At 31.3% G+C, this 23,429-nt stretch overlaps 1 protein-coding gene across 4 annotated transcripts in view; it reads left to right on the forward strand.

The window, feature by feature from the left end:
• LOC132949775 (rap guanine nucleotide exchange factor 2) overlaps nucleotides 1-22,066 on the forward strand; it is an 87,138-nt gene extending 65,072 nt beyond the window's left edge. For 3 of the 4 annotated variants that reach the window (XM_061020846.1, XM_061020847.1, XM_061020844.1), the window contains 15 exons: nucleotides 2,896-2,971; nucleotides 16,336-16,437; nucleotides 16,554-17,282; nucleotides 17,418-17,843; nucleotides 17,912-18,071; nucleotides 18,134-18,758; nucleotides 18,841-19,075; nucleotides 19,148-19,247; nucleotides 19,337-19,548; nucleotides 19,614-19,931; nucleotides 20,021-20,243; nucleotides 20,311-20,598; nucleotides 20,666-20,797; nucleotides 20,869-21,078; nucleotides 21,142-22,066. In XM_061020846.1, coding sequence (XP_060876829.1) covers nucleotides 2,896-2,971; nucleotides 16,336-16,437; nucleotides 16,554-17,282; nucleotides 17,418-17,843; nucleotides 17,912-18,071; nucleotides 18,134-18,758; nucleotides 18,841-19,075; nucleotides 19,148-19,247; nucleotides 19,337-19,548; nucleotides 19,614-19,931; nucleotides 20,021-20,243; nucleotides 20,311-20,598; nucleotides 20,666-20,797; nucleotides 20,869-21,078; nucleotides 21,142-21,173 — 3,868 coding nt within the window. In that variant the 3' untranslated portion in view covers nucleotides 21,174-22,066. Of the gene's footprint in view, nucleotides 1-2,895; nucleotides 2,972-16,335; nucleotides 16,438-16,553; nucleotides 17,283-17,417; nucleotides 17,844-17,911; nucleotides 18,072-18,133; nucleotides 18,759-18,840; nucleotides 19,076-19,147; nucleotides 19,248-19,336; nucleotides 19,549-19,613; nucleotides 19,932-20,020; nucleotides 20,244-20,310; nucleotides 20,599-20,655; nucleotides 20,798-20,868; nucleotides 21,079-21,141 lie in introns of all 4 variants that reach the window. The other variant, XR_009665131.1, reaches the window with a different exon arrangement.
• Nucleotides 22,067-23,429: the final 1,363 nt, after the last annotated feature.

A 23,429-nucleotide genomic window follows, 5' to 3' on the forward strand; every position in this document is an offset into this window, starting at 1 on the left:
AATTCAAAAATATTTTTAGTTGGAATTTGAAACTTTTACGTATATTATTTTGTTTTATCGTTGATCATAAATACTATTATAAATTATTATTATTAATCAATGCGTTTTATATACCGACAATGACATTTTAAAAACTTTTAGATTAATTGTTTACCTATTTATAGTTTATACCGTACTATTTAATAGCAAAATAAATTACTGTAATAATAATTATTGGCAATATATATTTATATGATAATACGCTGACAAGACCGTAGGTATCCCGTTGAGAATCGTTTTTCGTACCTATATGCAATAATTTATCATTGAATTCAAATTGAACTCGTCAATTACACTAATAATTACAGTGAGCTACTCAATGATGATGAGGTCCACTCAACTCCTACTTTACATCAGAGTGGGGACCTACTCGTTTTTAACTTTCTGGACTTCAGAGTTAAATTACAAATCAAATTTTAATAGACCATCTGAATAAAATAGCTTTGAACAAATTAATGATAAAATGTTTAAATCGTCAAGCGGGCGGGACCCACGAGATTTTGTAAAGAATCTCTTCGTCTATTGTCTAATATCTTTACGAAAATATCTGCCTCGCTGCTGTACTCCTGCAGGACCGCGTGGCGCATATATTTTAATATAATAGAAAAACAATAATTAATGTTTTCCGCATACTGTTTGTTTATCGAGTAATCAATACCTTGTTGCGTGTTATATACACATACACATACACATGCACACCCATTTATATATAATAATAATATATTATAGATTATTTCATCAAAGGTTTACACCAAAGCTTGTTTTTCGCTTTTATTTTTGCGTGTTTTTCAACACGTACCACGTTTTCCCTTTTCCGCTGCGTACACACCTATATCATATACATACAATATAGTGTGTATAGAATGACGCCTATACGTAGATATTGTATGTATATATATACATGACAGTTGATTAATGAAACGTGTCACATGCGTGAAATAAAATCGTTGCCTTCGATATCGACCAAACAACAACACCCCATCACACATATTATATTTATATATATTCAGGATCTGTAAGTTCCATCCCGATTGTTGAATTGTATCGTTGAATGTGTACGAGTTTCACGGCTCGGAAACCACTCGCGTATGTTTAATTGTAGTCAATTTAAAACGAGCCTATTATTCACACGATTGGGGCATTTGCCCCACTCGCTCGGCGCTGTCACGTGACGCGTCATCCCGTACAAATCGACAAACACTTCTCTGCTTGCTATGGAAAACCGCAACGGATTATAGGTTAAGAAACCGGCCTGTGTTAACCGTGCCGAAGACACATTATGTCGGCATCGAGTATGAACGTGAGGAGGAAAATATTATACAAAATAATAAACGAGCCGCAATTTACATAAATATATTTCGGGACGCATCTAATTCCAATCTATTCTGTGCGTGTATACGCAGAAGAAAAAAAGAATATCCGTGGTGTGTGAGGTACAAATGGTGTCTACTCACCTGCAAACACGCTCATGCCCAGTTTTCCCCTTTAATGTATACATTCATCCAAATTCTGATTTTCAAATACTTAATTTTTCAAGTCCTGGTGCTCTTTATTCTTCAAATGTGATTCTTCCTCATGTGAAATTTACGTTTTATCTGTTGGTCAAAAATAAAAATATATTGCTAACACTTAATAAAGTTAAGTAATACACATAAACACATTTTATCCATGTTTGAATGTTTCTATAGTTAATTTTGGAAACCTACTGTTTAGTGTAATCGATATGATATGATGTTGATATTCTGCCTTGAAAACATGTGTACCTAATACTGTAACTTACCTAGTTTTATTATTAATTTCAACATAATTTAAAAAATGTTATTCATAAAATCGTTGTATACGCATGCAAAAAGGTTTTTATAAAAATTGAAATATCTTATGAATTATTTCATAATTTTATACTTCGTAAAATATACCTATACCATTATTAAAACGACGTGATAACAGATAAAACTTACGGATGTAATATTAACCGCGACTGAAATAATTTGTATTCTAATCGGAAATAAAAATGTTTAGTTACATTACGATCATTGTTAGTCATTATATATTTAAAAAATATTGAACATTATTATAGAAATAAAAATATTACTCAGTTAATTACATTTGTTTGTCACGCTAGTTATATTACATCCTGTACACTGAGAGAGAGAGAGAGACTCACTGTCTTAGGGGTGCAGGAGAGGGTCGATCCTTTTACCCGTGACCCGAAAAGTTAGCAGCGTGACCGTGTTGCATTTCAATCCCTAACCACCACCTTGCCACCGCACCACTCGTTCGACCTCTCTCGCCACCAGTGCGACGTGTATTATATATATATATATATACATAATTGAGTTGAAATCCCCGTCGAATTGGGTGCTTGTAACCTACGACATGTGCGATTTAGCTCCGTCCCATTCTTTTACGCTTTTGAGTTTTAGGTATATATCGCATATATACACATATATTATGTGCGTAATGCGTATACATCCGACTTGGTTTCCGACGAGTATAATTTTATAATAGTATAGTGACGTATGTGCGAGGAGGCTGCAGTTTTGTCGAAATTCGAAATACATCATGTACAATAATTCACTGTAGTATACCTACTGCATACCGCTATTATTTATTATTATTATACCATGATAATATGCGTACCCGTATGTATATTGCTCGTATAATAATATAATATAATACATTACGTTTGTTGCCGCCAACTAATATTGTACAAAATATTATATTGCAATATACGTATTTCAACGGCGTGGAGGAATTAATAAACGTCTGCCGTTGTCTGTGTTTTCCCACTTTTGACCATACCGAAATTTCGTGCGAGTGTACATTTGTTTAATATTATGATGTTTTGTGTTACAGTTTTGGAAAACGAACCGGAAGCAACGCTAGACGACCCAACGAATGTTTCGTGTTGGAACCATCAGAGATGCTGGTGGTAAGTGATGTTGTTTTTATTGGTTATTATTAGTCATCGACCTCTATAATACATTTTATTCGTTTTTTTTTTCTTACGTCCGCTGGAATATACGTTATATCATAATATTATTGCTAGCGGTTTCGGTGGTTAGTGGATATTTGTTCTATAATTGCGTACAGAGTTAAGAGCATAAAAATATATTGCACCGCAAGCCAAAACCATTAGCGCATTGATCAGCGTGCGATTAGACAAAAATGGTCTTTTTATCGAATAATGATTTATGGACGCGGACGCATCTATATCGAAAAAAACAAACGTTTATGTTTGTCGGTGTTTTTTTTTTAGTTGTGCTGCACATACATCTGCAGATTACGTACAGTGAGTATCTAATATACCTACAGCGGTAACCGGATAATAAAGAATATGATATTTATGGTATGCGTGTCGGACACAGTGCTGTAGTAAATTCTAGGAAGCATAAATATTAAATTCTCGTCCCATTGGTTTTGTTTAATTTAATTTTCTTATTTTGTTGTAATTCAAAAACGAATAACCGCAGCAGACACTTGAAATGTATATCATAAGTTTAATTTATCAATTCCTATACTTGATAAAATTTTCAAAATATTTTGACTGTTTTCGAGCGGCTTGCGGACATTTTAAATTTTTTTAGTTTTTTTTCTATAAATGTCAATTAAATTTTATTTGTTTGGTAATAAAACGTGAACAAGTTATAAAAGGCTCCTGATAATAAACTGTTACAATATTAGTTGAAAAATATTAAAAATACAAAGTCACAATTTTTTTTTTTTATAAGCATTTAAAGTTCGATTTATCAAATTTTAAGTTATAAAATGGTATCGTAGTTAAAAATGTATGATATGTTCAACTTTTATAGAAAAGGATTAAACAAGGTTCCAGGTAAGTAGGTTATTTAGTAACCGAAAAATCATAAAAAATAAAAAAACAATTAGTTTTTTTATGTTCAAATTCGGACAATTAATAATTGTAATTGTAATTGTATTTAATAATTTACATATTATTAAATAACCAAGACTAACGATTTTAGTTTCGTCCAAATTTGAACATAAAATATCTATAATAAACATAAAATAAAATATCCACACTGACAAACCGTCTCCCCTCAGAATCATTTTTCGTAGGTATACAATGATAATATATCATTTAATTCAAATTTAATACTATCCATTATACAGAGACCCACTTGTAACCTACTGTACAGCAGAGCGACATCCACTTGTCCATCTTTTTAAAATTTAAATTTGATACATTTTGTCAAAATTCGTACTTTAAATATTTATAAAAAAAAATTTTGCATATATATTTTAAATATTTTTTAACTGCTTTTGTAACAATATATATCAGGAGCCTTGTATTACATTTTCACGCTTATTGACACATTAAATTATAGAAATTGCAATTACATTTATAGAAAAAAAAAATATTGAAAATTTAAAATGTCCATTAAAAACTAGAAACAAGTCAAAATATTTTGAAAAATTTATCAATATATAGGAATTAGTAAAATAAACATAATATGGTGTAAACATTAAATAGGTATCTAAACAGTTATTTGTTTTTGAATTACAGCAAAATAAGAAAATCGCTACATCAGTAATCGAGTGAATATCCAACGTTGTAAAAATGTGAACTTCAAACGCTCATAAAAATTTAATTTGACTTTCCGGTACACATTTTTATTTTAATAAGGTAGACAAACTTATGTGGATTCGTGCAGTATTACTTGTATCAACTGTCGTTGTAACAATATATATTATATATATTATATATTAAGATAGTATTAAATTCTCAAGCCTTTTGACCCAACAAATACAATTTTATTGACATTTATAGACACAATAAAAATTTTGCGTATAAATTTCCGTCTTTCCTTAATTTTTTTTTGTTCTTCCTGGCATTTTTGAAAACTACTGGGAATTTTAAAATTGGCCCTTCCCAATGCACTAACTAGATTCCATTTCCCGTCGAACAAAATACCGAAATTGAAAATTGAAGTATTATTTCGACTACTTATCGTGTTCACAGACACAAAAAACACACAGACACACATCATTGTTCAGAACCTAAAAAGTTAGTATCCATAGTTAAGACAATAAATAACGCTGACAGTAATACTGAATGTCTGGTTTTAAGATAAAGTATAAAAAGTGCTAGGTACAGACTACTCAATTTACATGAAATAAACCATAATGTTATTAATTATTATGCCTACTGCGTACTTTGAATTTTAGAACATTTAATAATAATTACCATAGCATATACGCGTTGGGCAAGCGAATTTAATAACATAGTAAATAGGTATACAGATAGATTGTAATATTGTATAAAGGCCAGCGGACATTTTTAGAAATATGATTAAGTGTTAACATTTGTGGCATAATATTAATAATTATTATATAGGATTACAATATTACAAAAGGACAAAGGTAACCTATTTGGCTATTTGAAATTAAATATTATTCTACAACAAATATACTACGAGCCCATATGACTCATATAAACTAATCACATTACTCCGTGAATATTACACTCTAAAACGTTTATAAAATAGATAATTTGTATGTTGATTTTTAAGATTTGGTAAAGCGGTCAGATTACTCAACTCACGAAATCAAATTAAAGGGTGATGGGGAGGGGCGATAGTAATTTAGTTACAACTTGCATTAAAATCGCAAGAAAATATTTAACAAAATATAACATTGTACTAATAGCCACTCATTATCCTTACTATATAATATATCACATTGAGTCACACATAAATCGCCCTTCGTATGCCTTTGGTTGGAGTCGTGTGTGAAGAGCTCACATTAAACACATTATAATATGTTCAATATAATATTTTTTATTTTAATAACTAAGAATTTTCAGGACTAGAGGTATAAATATTAATATAAAATAATTAATAATAATTGAATCAATACATTTTGACAACTCGGTAGAAAGTATAAATCTTGTAATAAGACGTCAAATTCATATAAATAAACAACTATTCCTAATGAATGAAAAATATAAATTTATCGTTATATTTGGGATAGCGGTATAGGTATAGATATATAAAAATGTACACCCCATTCCTATATCTGAAAAGAATTTTAATTTTACCTTTATTAAATAATATATTTTACGTGAGGATGTTCGAATATACCATAATAATGACGTAGGTAGGTATTAGTATGATTAATGTATTATTAATATATCTAAATTTATTATCAAACTTTATTATCCTTAAAAATTAAAATGTATTCTTGTCTATACTAATTACCATTACCGAAATAATTTATAAGTTTTTAAGATAAGAAGTTTCCTCTAAACTTTAAGTTCAAAAGTTAATCACAATTTTGGATAAAATAATGGTTTTTGAAATTAAAATTTTGTTTGTGGAAATTTATCAATATTTATACAGTAGGTACACTTTAAAACTTCGGCTTTATTAATGTTAAAATATTCTTGTTAAAACAAACTTATACCTTTTATTTTAAATTTCTACAAATAATTTATTTCACCTTACGTTTTATTATTTTAGAAATTAAAATAATGATGTTTATCTCTATGTTTAATTATTAAATTATTTTTGAAATTAATTAAATGCTTATAATTAAAAACTTTGTCTCACTGCTTATAATATTTTCAAGTAGGTAGTTTTTTTTTTTTTTAATTAGTTTATTTTATTTGTTTCTCCGATTCAGCTGTACCTTATATTCATGCAATTACTTGAAACATTTTTGATATTATTTAACTGGACATTTTGTTTCATTGTATATTTGTATGTATTTAATTAAATTACCTAGTTGTTTTAATTATTCAAAAGAAGTTTTTTCAAAAATTATCATTATACCTACTTAATTGTTTTGGTTTTTAGCGTTTCAAGTAATATAATTCTAAAGGTCATACCATTTTGAATTTCGAATCACAGTGATCTGTAATTTTACTACCATTATTATAAACTATACATTCTTAAGTACCTATAGTGTAACGTTTAAATTAAATATATTCTAGTCATAATATTTAGTATTTAATATTAAAATAATTCATAAAACATAATTTTTTTTACTCAGATAATTATATAAATGATTCAAATGAGTTTTACTCATGGTTGACTAGTTATATTTTTTCGTTAGATGTAATTGAGTCTTTACTCTTTAGGTATTTCCTAACACGATATTATATACTCGAACAGTGAACACAAAAAATAACTTATTTTGTCATTAAGCTCCCGTGCACCCGTCGATAATTTAAAAATACATATATTTTCATAATAATAACTACCTACAGAATAATTGAAATCGCATGTGTTCGTCCAATTTGATGTAAAAAAGAAAACTGTAAACATGCCGTTGCAATCCAAATAACTAGCCATCCATTATTTTATTTTTATTATATTGCAACACGATGCTATATTATGTTGTTTCTGTATGATCGATTCCCTGGCCTTTTCTCCTTCGAATTTAATTTAGTTTATGGATTTTAATTAAAATTTCAATCAATTACCATTTACCAATTTCCGTAATTATTATTTGTACAGTTACACGTGCGTACATGCGGGTACTTTATTGTATGCTGCGAAGCCATATTTTATTAGTAGATATTATTACTTATTACTTATTAGTAATGCTGACACCAAGCAACAGTGTATTATATACATTCTTCACATCAGTCGTTTGTATGCATCACAGCTGTTCAGATTTCTCGTTAAATTAATATTAGTACAAATGTCGAGGACAATAAAAAAATTGTTCACGTGTCCCTCTTATACATCAATGACGTCGTTACGCGTCAAAATTTCTCTCTGATATTTACCAATGGTCAGTCAGTGTAGTCAATGTAGTATTTTATGATTACAGCGTTATATACTTACATCTCAAACTTCACACCGTGGTAATAAATAATAATAATAACACAATGTAACTTACGTAGCGTCTTTTTTTGTATATTATTATTTATTATTATACATGCTCTATAATACTACTCTAATTATATATACTATATTATACATGATAAAATGTTATCGCGGAACGAACTCATATTATATTATAATATTATGTACCACCTACGTGTAATATAACGCCGTGTATTTGTATTGTATTGAAATGTGTGTAGATCATATTACAACATGTGCAAGTAAAAATTATACGAAAAAGGCTATATAATAATACGCGAATTTCTCCGAAGAACGCAAGCTATTCGTGACAGAGCACTACACACTATATATAGAGTGGCGTGGCGACCCACCCACCCACTGAACGACGCCGACTCAAACTATATTATAATAATATATGTCATCCGCGCATGGTCTCCCCCGGATTGCCTCTCTAAAAATTTGCAAAGCTTCCCCAAATATATATTGGATAACAAGTCACGAACAATTTATTCTTCGGCGAGGCAAATCAATTGCTAAGAACGAGTATGCCGCAAGATTATTTCTCAAATTTGGCTATTTAGTATTTTCAATTTTGTGTTCAAAATATGATTTTAAATGTATTAAAGAATGACAAAAATTTGGAAATGTAGTTTAAAATACTGAACATTTAAAATAAAATAAAAATATATATTATATAATAGGTATACGTTTATATTAATTATATTTTTCAAGCAACTTACTATTTATTAACTCAGTAGAGGGGTGTAGACCGTAGAAAAATGTTCACAAAGTTGAATAAAGAAAAAATATGAAGTTCTAGTGGCGCCTATGCTTCTCCGATAATTTTTCTTATTTTACAACTATTAGATAGATTTAACTAAATGACCAAGTACCGGTGGTTTCCCAGCAACACTGGCCCTTCCCCCCTGATAGTTATTCGTTACAATGAAAAATGTATATTGTGTATACATGAATTATTTATGTATGTATGTAATAGCTATACTCTATACGCTATATCTGTTCCCAAATAATCGTAAAATATGTTTATTGACGTTTGTATGTGCGTAACACTATATAAAATAAAGAAATCGCCTTAAATCACGAAAATTACCCTACCTATCAATTATAATTAACGTTAATTCTCTGGAGTTCCAACAGGGAAGTTTTCCTTCGCGTGCAATCAACCGGTTATTTTTCCTCCGTTGTCGACTGCGCACTGATGCGATCCGGGACCGCAACAATATAAAGTATAAAGAGTTATGACGTGTTGTATACGTAGTATTATAAGTTTGGACAGTGACAGAGTAAGAGAGAGAGAGAGAGAGAGATACTGCTGCCGAGGAGAGACTTGTACAGATAATTATATCGTCGTCATCGACAGGAGAACTTTTTAAGAGATTAAAACGTCGTGTTGAAGCAAAAAGTGTCTGAACCCCACCACCGCCGCACCCCCACCACGCCACCGCAAGATAACATAAAATTTAAAAAATAAAAATAATGAAAGAAAGAAAACACCGAAAAAAAAAACGAGAAGGTTAAGCGCAATATTGATCCGAAAGCACCGCCGCCGGCAGTCGGCGGTAGCGACGGACACCCACGCATCGTGCCCGCCACCTCCTTTGCACCCCGCTTCATACCCCTCCGCCGACCCGCGTACTTGCCACCACCACTCGTGTACTTACTACTACACTGCTGCCGTCCAGTCATAGTTCCTTTGACGGCGGAGACGGTGGCAGCACACCTCCGTCGTTTTTCGGCCCCTCCAAACGTCTCGCGTGTACCGGAGGGGGGGGGGGGCGGGGGCATATTATGATTGACTCCTTTCGCGTGCGTGTGCCTGCTTTTCTCTCCTCCTTATTTATTATTATTATTTTTATCGACGTATGAATGTGTAACAGCGGAGGGCGCGCAACAGGGCTGAACCGCGTCACACATAATAATATATACTTTACTATTATATTATGTGTGTAGGTATATATACCCTTTCGCACAGCGCGTCGGTTTTCCGGGTTCATATTATAGAGAAAATATAAATATTATTATGACAACGAGAGACTACGTTTTTCGTTCCGTTCTTTTATTAGTTTTCGTATATTATATTTTCGTTTGTATTATTATTGTTGTAATACAACGAGTATTTATGGGGTGTTGCGTGCAGTAATATATTATATATATTATTATATTTTGTTGTATTTCTCTTTTTGAAGCTATTTTCTTATTTCCTTTTCATCTGTCCGTGGACTCTGCAGAGTGTGTCACAGGCGCCAAATAATGGAAGAATTCGAAACTTTTTCCGGTGTCGCTCTCTAGTCTCTAGAATACAATGTCCACGGTTTGATATTATAATAATATAAAATAATACGACAAAATATTATATTGATATAATTTTCTAGTATACAGCAGTAAATGCAGTTATAACCGCCAAAGTGCCGACGTTGTGCGTGCGTTCAGTGGCGCAACAAGGCAAACTATCCAGTGTTACTTAATAAATAAGGGGTCCTAATAAAATTTTTTCTAGTGTTCTATCCGATTATCCTTAACATTGTAAACAATATTTGGGTTCGGTCAATACAATTCTAACATATTTCATCAAGATATTTTCATATACTATTAGGTTAATAAATTAGTATCTATATTACCTAAACATATTATTTAAATTATATAATTTTTTGATTTGTATGAATGTAACCTACCAATGTAAAAAAGGAATGTGTTAAATGCTCAATGGTTTATTTATAATTACTATCTATAGGAACATAATGCATGATATACCAGCGATACTTCTAAGTACCAGGAACCCTCAAAATATTATGATTTTAATATTTATTGATAAATTTATAATCAAATACGGAAATAAACTATTGATTGGTCAGGACTTCTTAAAAACCAGTTGACATTGAGAGTCCCAGTGATTTATACCCCCAACCCTCTCGGCAGTTGGCGTCCCTTTAGGTACATTTTTTATTAAAAATGTATATTTTACACATTTTCGAGCTATATATACCGTAGTAGTATATTATGCACATCGCGTCATCATATATTGTGTCGAGAGTACTCTGTCGTAATCTCCAATCGTCGAAAATACCTGTGTATTATAAGACCAGTCATAGCTGTGTAAAATATATTCAACTATATCTATATTATAACTATGTGAGGGATTTTTTTTCCTTCGACGACTCTTAAACGTTTATACATGATGATGTTGTACCTATATATATAAACGTGTATTGTCGTTTCTTGCTCACAGAATAATATATAGGTCGTTCGATTTTCGATATCGTTTATGAATTAAACATCGTTTTTTATGTGCGGTACCGTGCATTTGCCTCCGCTATTAGAATATGAAATTTAAGATTAGGGAACTATTAATAATATATCGGTACCTACTTAATTCTTAGTACGTAACATGATATTATGCGCTTTATAACAAGTCGTTTTGGAAGTTTTACCCGCAGATAAATACTTTTTTGATTAAAAATTCACAAGTTAAACTAAATATCAAATATTTAATTTTTGGAAGATTGATTTCACTACGTCATAATATTATATATTGTATAGGTACCCCGCAGTATATTATTTGAATATAATATTTGACAAAATTAAAAAAATGAGTAATGTTCCATACATTATAATATTTATAGATCGGAACCTTTTTAGTCATTTTACAATAAAAAATGTTTGTTTAAGGCTTTAATATAACTCTATTTTATTTTATATCCATCATATTTTTCATCATCTATTAGATATGAACATAGTAACATAGTAACTATGTTTTTACAATTTTCAAATCGCATCGATTACTTAACAATTTTTTTCCGGAAAATATAGCAACGCCAATTTTTATAAACACTCGAGTTTTGTACAACTTAACTATTATTTGTTAAATTCTGATATTGACTATTATGAAGTATTCTCAGCATGTAATTTCCGTTTCAATTAATTGAATGGTTATCAATTAAAATTTCCATTAAACTTTAAATCTGATATTTTCTTTATTGTTTCAAATGTAGGTAAATCATTCGTCGTTGTTAAAAACTAATTTAAAATTTATACATTTAGTCTGACTATGAAAATTGTGATGTTAGCGTATAATTATTATTTAATAATATAACTATTATTTCACATTACTTTATATCTTATTATAAAACATCACAACTGTTGTTTAGACTTATTTATTAAAAAGCAGTTGTTTTATTTTGAACTGCGCTGTTAAGTTAAAGGAAACTATTTGTTTCATACATATAGGATTTGATTTAATACCTAATAAACATTGGTATTGTAAGGCGAAGCAAATTTGAATGAACTAATTATGTATAAGTATTTCCATAATCCCACGTCCTTGTGACTTGTGATTTGTTTGATACATTTATATATATATATTACTTTTTAGGGGTTATCCTTGCTTAGAAGTAAAACATGTTGTGGTAATAGAGCTTTTTTGAAATAAATAAGATATTGTATCTGTATTGATCACAATACAAACAGTAAAAATCAATAGCCTTTATTTATTTGAAAATTGTTCTACTAGTCTGTACTAAATATTGATAAAAATTACGGACTTTTACCAATCAAAATGTTATATGTATTATGAATGATGTTTTCTTTTCATTCAGAATAACTTGAGATGATATTTTAAGATCAAAATAAAGAAACTGTCTCCATACACATCTGTATGTCCCGTATAATCATAATTCATACATCCTAATGCTAGTAACGAGGTTTATGTTTTATTTGCCCAAATTGAAACGTCCCAATTTTTATATTTTAGTATCATAAATCAAAAATCTAAACGAGTATTCAAATATAATTTCATCACAGATAAACGTACTACCTAGATCAGTTATCCGAATAATTTATTATGTACCTACTGATTCACCAAGTATGCTCACCCCCTTTTTTCTTCACTTAATATATAGTTATTCAAATATAATTTTTTAATATACACTTAGTAATTAAACCATAATTTTGAACTCTTGAGATTTGTTTGTACTACTTCAACAGTGTCCTGTGGCGATACAAACTTCTGTTTTCAAACGAGAACCCCCCCCCCTTTTTATTTGAACTGTAATTTATTTAGTGAATTATTTTTCCGAAAAATATATTGATATATAGGTCTATGATAATAGGTTTGAAAGATATGGGGGGGGGGGAGGGGCTGCTATGTTCATTTTATAATTATAGTAATCTATTTCATGTTTTTGTAAAACGATTTTTAGAACTATATTATCCTTAGTATAAAAGTGTTGTCAACTGAGAAACTGCTCTTTTGAATTTTGAATTAGATACTAAAAAATGATCCATTAAGTAATTTAAGTAAAAAAAAAAGGAGGGGGATTCTCATTTGTAAAGCAGAAGTTTGTATCGCAAATAATCCTTAAGTAGTACAACAATTTCAAGAATTTTAAATTATGGTCTTTAAGTAGGTATATTTAAAAAATCCAAAAATCTGAATTTCATTAATTTAAAGGAACATTTATGAGAGTGAGCATGATTTATGAATCACCATTAATTATGCTATAATGGACACATATTACACGATATAGATGGATATGAATTGTGATTATGTGATTCATGATGTCGGTAGTAAGGAATATAATATACATTTATAGTAATAGTTTCCATAAGAATTCGTCACTACGCCTGAACACCAAACGACAAACATAACAGATGAATCATTTCTATAACATTCGTAATGAACATAAATAAAGATCATCAGCGATCAGCTAATCATTCTGAACTGAGAATGTAGATACCTATTACCGAATACTTCAATTGAATAAGTGAATCCTACATAAAAATCATTTTTATTTTCTAGATAGGTAATAATTCAAGTTTGAAGTAACAATGAAACAAAATTTGAATGCATCAGTTATATTAACTAAGAAATACAAAATATACTACATACAATAGGCGTACTGTTACATTATAATATAGAAACGTTTTTTTTTTTTTGTTAGCTAATTAATTTCTAACGGGTTTCCAGTTAATTTTCTATTAGCATTTATTTAGATTTTTTTTAATTTACTACGGTCTGTGAAGAATTGGAACGATTTTTTTCTTTTACTTACTATGTATAAATATATAATAATATACCTATGTTCGATTTTTTTTTCCAACAAACTGAACAATTGAACAAATATTGTTCTTTTATTTCTGAATAATTATTATTAATTTAAACTATTGTTTTAAAAAATAAAATGCAGTATTTCAGTGTAAATGCGTGGGTAGTTAGCAAAATCGTGCACAGGCTTGGACACAAGAAGCGTAAATAATTATCCCTTGGCGTTTACACCTACGTGAACTAATATATAGTATATATAATAGTGTGTAGGGCGGAACTGGCTAATATACGTTATGCTATTTTAGTATTATATAATATTCCCCTTTACCATAAAACTTATGTGTGTAATAATTAATTTCACACTGCTAAAGTAACGTTTTAAAAAATATATATATATAAAAAACCATGTTCAACTACTTCATATACGTAAGTAAGTCACACTACGCGTATACTATATAATTTCAAAAAATTTAAACCTCCTTTTAAAGTTGTATTAAACCTATCTAATAAGTAGAAACAAATATTTTCAGTATTTAAATCACTGATATATACCATTATACCCCCATACCACCATGTATTTTGTTTTCACTCTTGAGTAGTAATCCTGCTATGTCTCATTGGTTTTATGTACCGGAAAATATTACGGCATAGAATTCGGGTCAGACGGGGTCGAGTAAATAGATACCTGATACCTGATTGAATATCATGATTGAAGGTTAAAAGAAAATTATTTTTACTTGTTTCAAATTATTTTGTTGTAATTTTTATACTTCCTTATTTTTCTTTACGATTTTATAGTGTATGTAAACAACACATTTTTACTGGAAAATAAATATTTACATTGTACTTACACCTCTAACATTGAGGTTCGTTAAAACTTAAAAACGTATTAAGTATAAATTATAATATAAATATGATATGCATTATGGTGTTCCTTGAGATTACCTATTTAATTATTGTTTACGGTTGCGTGTCAATATTACATTGTTGAAAAAAGAGGAACCCTAGACAGACAATTATTAGAAGGTCTAAATTTCCGCTCTGTGCTCGTAATTTCTCTCCTTTTGTCGTCGAGAGATTTAAGGGTCGTGACGTAAATTACATATCCGGTGTTATTAGAAACGGTTTTAATAAAATCTTGTGATGGTTAGGTTAAGAAATATATGTTTTACCATCAATAGTTTATATTATATTTTATAAGCTTCAATACTTCTATAAACATTTATTTGGAAAAATGTTCTATAATTGCATTTTACAACCAACTGGCTAATTAAAAAAACTGCACGTTTATGAAATAACTGGGCGTTAAAAGTAGATACATGCAAACCTAACGGATATGGGTGGCCGTATTTATACGAATTATGTGCTTAGAATATCTTTGTCCTTGTTGAACCGGTTGTGCTTCATTTTTTTTATTTTACATCTTGCAATTTCCCATATTATACAACCACATAATATAATGTTTACTCGACAAAAACAATAATACGCTTAAAAGTTTTTTTTTCGTTATTGAAACAGAACAATCATATTATAATGGTTTGAATCCCAGTATCGACCTACACGTTTGGAAGTATAAAAAAAACCTAGTATTCATCAAAATGTAATCTAATTTTTGAGAAAATGATTATTTACAAGTGTACCAGTCATAAACTTAATCTGGGGTAAGTTCTTGGAGGGCTGTCTGTAGTAAATCTAAAAATCTATAAAATAAAACGACACTATTGCCCACTCAGTTAAATATCTGAGTGAGCAATTGCCGCCCTCCTTGCCCCTTCCCCGGCTTACGACCAGTAATCATGACAAAATGTATTTTGTCATGCCAGTCAGTAGTAATAGGCAACAATGTTACATTACATTGTATACAAATCTCAGTGTTATTCTATTTTTAGAACTTTCTATTCCAATCGGTGATAATTAATTCACATTTAGCTATATTAATTGGAACAATCGATATTTTTTTTATACTATTCATCAACGTTGACATATAAATTTAAATATTTTATGGGAACTTACAAAAACCTTTTAAATCAAACATGAATATTCATTACGGTCCATTGTTTGAGAATGTTGTTGGATTTTTTTCAAGAAAAAATAAACCTAACTAACATTTTAAGAATAATATTATTTTATTTAACAAAGTTACATTAATCTTTAAATCAAATGTAAGAAAAATTTTTACTAAGCTTCTGGGTTATTATTTGATATATATTTAATTTAATATAAATAATGTATTTATACTATATTCGTCTTTCACGAATAAATATTTTCTCTCTGGACACTATAATTTGATTCAATTATATATTATACATTTGTAATCGGCCATTCCTTACCTTATCGTATGAGCAATATTGCAAATTAGTAATTTAATATTTTATAATATTCCGTACCAAATTTCTAACATTTACTTATTTATGATTTCAGATGGATTATGCGGACTCTCAAAGCGGTCTGCGCTCGTTGAATATCCCCCGGCACACCGGCATGGAACGTGGTGGGGCGATCAACCTCGTATTCGACGACAGCGTAAGTGTTTCAAATATTATTATTGAACTTGTTGCTAAAAACAATATGAAAAAAAATCTTGTTATTATAATATGGTTTCCGTATTTTGTGTGATGATATATATGATGGTGATATAGTACATTGCTGCGATCCGGCCTGAACTATACCAGAAAAGCAATCGGAGCTCGCACAGCTCGGATACCAGTTCGGCGTATTCGGGCAGCGACACCATGACCAGCGTGCATTCGGGGAGCGTTTCGGTGGAAGCGGACGAGGTGGACCTGTCGGGGCTCGTCGAGTCGATCGTGGACTCGGACGAAGACGACCTGGGTGACAGCAGCGAGAGCCTCACCGTCCGGGACACGGTCCGGGAGTGCCTGGAAAAGGACCCGTCGGAGCGGGCCGAGGACGATGTCGAGGTGCTGCTCGAGTTCACCCAGCACTTGAAGGCGTTCACCAACATGACGCTGGCCGTGCGCCGGGCGCTGTGCAGCGTCATGGTGTTCGCAGTCGTCGAGAAGGCCGGCACTGTGGTGATGAACGACGGCGAGGAGCTGGACTCGTGGAGCGTGCTGATCAACGGCCACGTCGAGGTCGAGCACGCCGACGGTATTCCCGATCAGCTTCACATGGGCGACAGCTTCGGCATAGTGCCTACCATGGAGCGGCTGTACCACCGGGGCGTGATGAGAACAAAGTGCGACGACTGTCAGTTCGTTTGCATCACGCAGACGGACTACTACAGAATACTCCACCAGGGCGAGGAGAACACCAAAAGACACGAAGACGACGGAGGCAAATTGGTCATGGTCACCGAACAAAGGGGTACGCTGGAAGCTGGCAGACGGGGTCACGTAGTCATAAGGGTAAGTTCGCCGTGACTTTGTTGTATATGTATTATAATAATAATATGTATATGTTATTAGTTTATTACTGTCGTCGTAATATTGTCATTGCGCATCACTATAATTTTCTTATTGATGTGCGTTCTGGTTTTGTAGGGTACACCGGAGAGACTGATGCTTCAACTGATCGAAGAAAATTCGGTTATAGATCCGACTTATGTGGAAGATTTTCTTTTAACGCATCGGACTTTCATTAAAAACTCGATGGAAGTTGCCAACCAACTGTTGAATTGGTTTAATGAACCGTCTGCGAGGGACCGCGTTACTAGAGTGGTGCTACTGTGGGTCAACAATCATTTCACCGATTTCGAAATGGATCCAGTTATGATGGACTTTGTAGAAAAGTTTGAAGCGTGCCTGGAAGAGAATAAAATGGGCGGACAATTGAGATTGTTAAATATTGCTTGTGCTGCAAAGGCAAGAACTAGGTGCGTTACTCTAGCCAGACCGTCTAGAGATCAGGTGCTACATTTTTCCATTTTGGGAGGATATGAGAGAGGATTTGGAATATTTATTTCAAAAGTATGTATTTTCTTCAAGATTGTTAATACAATATTTATATTTAATTAAATATTTTTATAATATCTTAGGTCGATAAAAAATCGAAAGCTGAAGAGGTCGGTCTGAAACGAGGTGACCAAATTTTAGAAGTTAATGGACAAAGCTTTGAACACGTAACCCATACGCGTGCTTTAGAGATCCTTCGAGGAACTACGCATTTGAGTATTACTGTCAAATCAAATCTTTTAGGTAAATATTTTTAATTACTTTTAAAATGTATTGTTATTTAATTATTTTATACAATTTAACAGTGTTCAAAGAAATGCTTGCAACTCCTGACAACTCACCTCGACCAAGAGGTCGACAAAAACCGTCTGTGGAAATCGCTCGTCTTCAAGACGATCCACGAGCACGGCCGTTGCTCACTGCTCATCTTCCACCGCCTATCCAACAACCTATTAAAACAAACGCATCCAATACATCAAGTGGCGGAGGTTTTATGACTCTCGGCCCCAAGAAACGTCTTCAGCGGGCTCTGATGAAAATGAATATTTTACCAAAAAATATTATTGGCGACGTGTGTGATGATAGTTCGGTGTCTGCTAAATCTGACTCTAGCTCAAATTTTAAACAGTCACATAGCCACCCGGACTTGACTTCAATATCATATCTGGACGATACAAGGGTAGCAGCAGATTATCCAGAACACGTATTAAAAGTTTATAAGCCTGATCAGACTTGCAAATACCTATTGGTGCATAAAGAAACTACAGCTCATGAAGTTGTCATGCTTGCATTACAAGAATTTGGAATCACAGAACCGAGTTCTCTTTATTCATTATGTGAAGTCTCGGTGTCAGAAGGGGGTATAATTAAACAAAGGAGGTTGCCAGACCAACTACAAAATTTAGCAGAACGAATTGGGCTTAGTAGTAGGTCAGTATAAAACCTTGCATTGTGTTTTTTTTTTTTAAAATTTTAAAATTTTAATTTAATTTTTATTCATATGCTTTTATAGATATTACTTAAAAAATGTCAGTAATACAGAAACATTAGTTGGAGATGAACTTGCTGCTGATTTAATAAGGGAAAGTCATGTACATTTTTTGCAACTGAACGCTGTTGAAGTGGCGGTACAACTAACACTACAAGACTTTTCAATATTCAGGCAAATTGAAGCGACAGAATATGTTGATGACTTATTTCATTTAGACAGTCGTTATGGAACACCAATGCTTTCTAAATTTGCTGAAGTATGTACTTCATACATTTTTTTAAAAGTAAATTTTATATAAATACAATTTATTAAATGTTAAACATTTTAGTTGGTGAATACAGAAATGTTTTGGGTTGTAACAGAAATTTGCTCTGAACACAACCTTATAAGACGGTCAAAAATGATCAAACAATTTATAAAAGTAGCACGTACGTAAACAAAATAGATTGAATTAAATATTAAATTTTTTTTTCTGATTTAACTTTTATTTATTGAATATGTAATTTTATTTATTTAGGTCAATGTAAGGAATGTAAAAATTTTAATTCTATGTTTGCCATCATTTCCGGACTTGGACATGGAGCTGTTAGCCGTTTACGCCAATCGTGGGAAAAACTACCCACAAAATATCAAAGATTATTTAGTGATCTGCAAGATTTAATGGATCCTTCACGAAACATGAGTAAATATCGTCAACTAGTCAGCAACGAACAATCTCAACCCCCAATTGTATGTATAATGTGACTTTAAAAATGTAACACTTGATGAAGGTACTAATTTAAAAAAACTTTTAGATACCGTTTTATCCAGTAGTTAAGAAAGATCTAACGTTTATTCATCTTGGTAACGATACACATGTAGAAAGTTTAATTAATTTTGAAAAATTAAGAATGATTGCCAAAGAAGTTAGAAATCTAACAAACATGTGCTCATCACCTTACGATTTACTAACAATGTTAGAACTTGGAGGACAACCTACATCCAATGCAATGGTAGCTTTGAATCAGCTTACTACAGGTGTAAGTGGAAGTGCTCATCAAGGAGGTGCTGCCACATTTAAAAGAAGAAAAAAGTCAACTGCTGCCCCAAACCCAAAAAAGATGTTTGAAGAAGTATGCATAATATATGCCAGCTTATTAATATAATAGTTGAAAGTTCTCGCAGTACAAAACTTAACATTTTTCTTTTAAAATTATTTTAGTCCCAAATGGTCAGAAGAGTCAAAGCTTATCTGGCAAAAATGAAAGTGCTCACTGATGAAGAAAAATTACACGAACTGTCAATGAGTTGCGAAGGTTCTAGTACTGGTGGGTCTATAATGGGATCTGGACCGATAAGAAAACGACATCCATCACCTACGCTTTCAACAGCTAGTAGTGCTAGTAGTGCCAGTGAAGGATTGAAGAATACTGGTCCTAAATTCGGTAATTATTAATACTGATTATATTCTTGGTTTATTTGTGTTTTTATATCCAAATAAAAATATAATAGGCTCTGCTTCACCACAAGCTGTACGAAAGTTATTGTCTTTGAGTGAGCCAAGCAAAACGAGACTGCATCAACCCAGGTATCATATGGCACCTTCTCCGGGTCCACCAACTCGTCGCAACGTACACCAACCACCTAGTGTTCCAGCAACGTCTCATGAACGTTCTCACTCAGACACAACCCCTCTTAACCCACCACCACCTTTACTCTTATCATCTGTTGATCTGAATGCTGAGAGCAGTAGTGTTACTAGTTTATCAAACCTCTCACTAAGAAAGACTGTGACATCCAGTAAGTTAATTTATATGGCCTATTAGAATTAGTACACAAATGTATACTCATTTAAAGTTTGTCCTAGCGGGTTCAGTGACATCCAGCGATTCAGGACACTCGACACAAACGAGCGGATCAACAGATGTTTGCATGCCTCCAGGAGCATCGCCTCCACCACCACTCCACTTAAGGAGACATTCAGTACTACAACCTCCAGGTACTAATTTATATGCACATTTGTTTTATTTTACCAATTTTACTTGAGCCAATTATTTTTATTGTTATTAGCGAGTTATCAGATTGGAAACCGTCCTATTTATTCGTCAAACATGCAAATGATGGGATCATCGACCAACTGTGTGCGGACGAGACCACCACCAGCTTATAACACGAGTGTTGCCCAAATGGCAGCTAGGATGCACCGTTTAGGTAGAGCACATTCGCATGAAGGTGTCACATCAACATATTATCTACGAGATGATGGTGATGATGATGATGGTAAATATTACTTACTTAATTTATTTGATGTTTTTAAAATATTTTTGTTAAATAATTGTTTAGACGATGAAGATGCACAAGTATCTGCTGTATGACTAGTCAACCACCCATGATGTAAAATTAAAAATGGCCATGAACATATCAAAACAAAAATTGCTTGTAAAAATTTAAAAAAATATTATTTCCATTAATTTTTAAGTACAAATGTATAATTTGAATATATTGTGTATATTAAGATGTATTCAATTTAATGGTATAACGTTAAAGGTTTTTTTAAGGTTCTTCCAAAATACTTAGTACCTAATTTTCTTTTTATCTTTTCTACCAATTTTCAATTTTAATTCGCGCAGAATAACAAATATGTTAAAAATAAATACTGATCTAGTTATCATTTTTATTTTATTTTTTTATGTATATATATTATATAGATAATATGTATCACTGTATTTGTAATTACCATAATAACATGTTTTTTTTTTATTTTGTTATTTAATTTTACCGACCAAAATACAAATTTCAATCATTATTATAGAACGTCTAAATATTATAGTGTAAACTTATCTTTCGATATAAGGATAGAGTTAATTTAATTTAAGGGACACCTATTATTTACATAATAACATAATATGTAAGGAGTCTATTGTTTTGGTCGAAAAAGTATTATTATTTTTTACGCAATTATAAGTTAACTGGTTTATCAATTCGTCTAAACCAATCACATTATGTAATCTTAATTAGATCATTGATTTTATGTTATGATTCATACATTATTTTTTTCATTTGTTTTAAATTTTATTCCTAAATTTTATATTGTATATCTAACTTTGAATTTTAATTTATGTATTGTTGCTACTGACTGAGTATGTGTAAATCATTCGTAAAGATTATCGTGTTTTTTAAATTTTATTTTTATTTACTTTTTACCATGACATTAAGCTATATGTATATGTTAAAACATAAAAAAAATTATGCCAAATCATAATTATTACTACGATCACTGGTATTCTAAAATCTATATCCTTTACACATTTAATACATCGACTTAATCTAATAGTCATACTATGTAAAGAAATAGTAAAAAAGATAAATACAACTATCTAGGAATGTTTACAGAGTTTATTTTAAAATTTCTAAATTTGTAGTGTATTTCTGGTAAAAAATTTGATGATTAAAATGTATTTTTTTTTTGAAAGTAAATAATCATGAATACCAATTTGAGATTTAATTTGCTATTATAATGAAGTTTATTAACACAGTATTATAAATAATGTACAGTTGAATATTAATGGTGGAGTAATGGAAGGTCAAATCAAATAAGAATGTTGTAATTTCTATTACTATTAATAACTATTGAGGAATCCTTACTAAATTTGCTGTATCACTGGTCTAAAAATTATTAACAGAAATATGAAAACATTTTCATTGAAATTCATTCAATAAATATTATAAAGCTTCACTCACAAACAATGTTTTAAACAAAAACCTGTGCCATAAAAAAAATGACATTGAAGGATTGAAGGAAGTGGTCTGTCACCAGGCTGTATCTCTTGAACCATGAAAGTTAGAAAGTTGAAATTTTCATAGATTATGTATTTCTGTTGCCGCTATAACAACAAATACTAAAAATCCTAGAATATATAATACAAGCAGTGTTGCCAACATGCTTATAGATGATGATACTGGAACCCTTCGTGCGCGAGTCCGACTCGCACTTGTCCGGTTTTTTTATTATATTTTTTATTTGTGCGTACACGATAAGTAGTCGAAATAACGCTTCGATTTTCAACTTCAATATCTCGTTTGATGGGAAAGTGAATCTAGTCGGTGCATCGCGAAGGTCAAAATGTAAAATTACCAGTAGTTTTCAAAAGCGCCGGGAAAAACGAGAAAAAACTAAGGAAAAATGAGAAATTTTACGCAAAATCGATTTTGGTTTTTGGCGGAACTCTAAAACAAATGACCGTAGGTACATGACATTTTCACTGAACATTTATATTAGCATTTGCTATACACCATAAAATATTTTCACTTGTTTTGAGCAGTTTACGGACATTTTTAGTTTCCAATTTTTTTAGTTTTTTTTTCCATAGATGTCAATACAATTTTATCCCTTGGGTCAAAAAGCTTGAAAATGCAATAAGACTTTTAATATATTGTTACAATGGCAGTTGAATAATATTAAAAATACATATACTCACGTAAGTACATTTAGCGTTCAAAGTTCAAATTTTTAAAATATTGGATACCTATTCACTCGATTTCTCTTCTCACGTATGTAATGATTTTCTTAATTTGTTGTAATTCAAAAACGAATAACCGGAGATGCTTGTAATCAGTGGCGTAATTTCAGT

The sequence above is a fragment of the Metopolophium dirhodum genome, chromosome 7, assembly GCF_019925205.1.
Source record: "Metopolophium dirhodum isolate CAU chromosome 7, ASM1992520v1, whole genome shotgun sequence".
In the NCBI taxonomy this organism is placed as follows: domain Eukaryota; kingdom Metazoa; phylum Arthropoda; class Insecta; order Hemiptera; family Aphididae; genus Metopolophium; species Metopolophium dirhodum.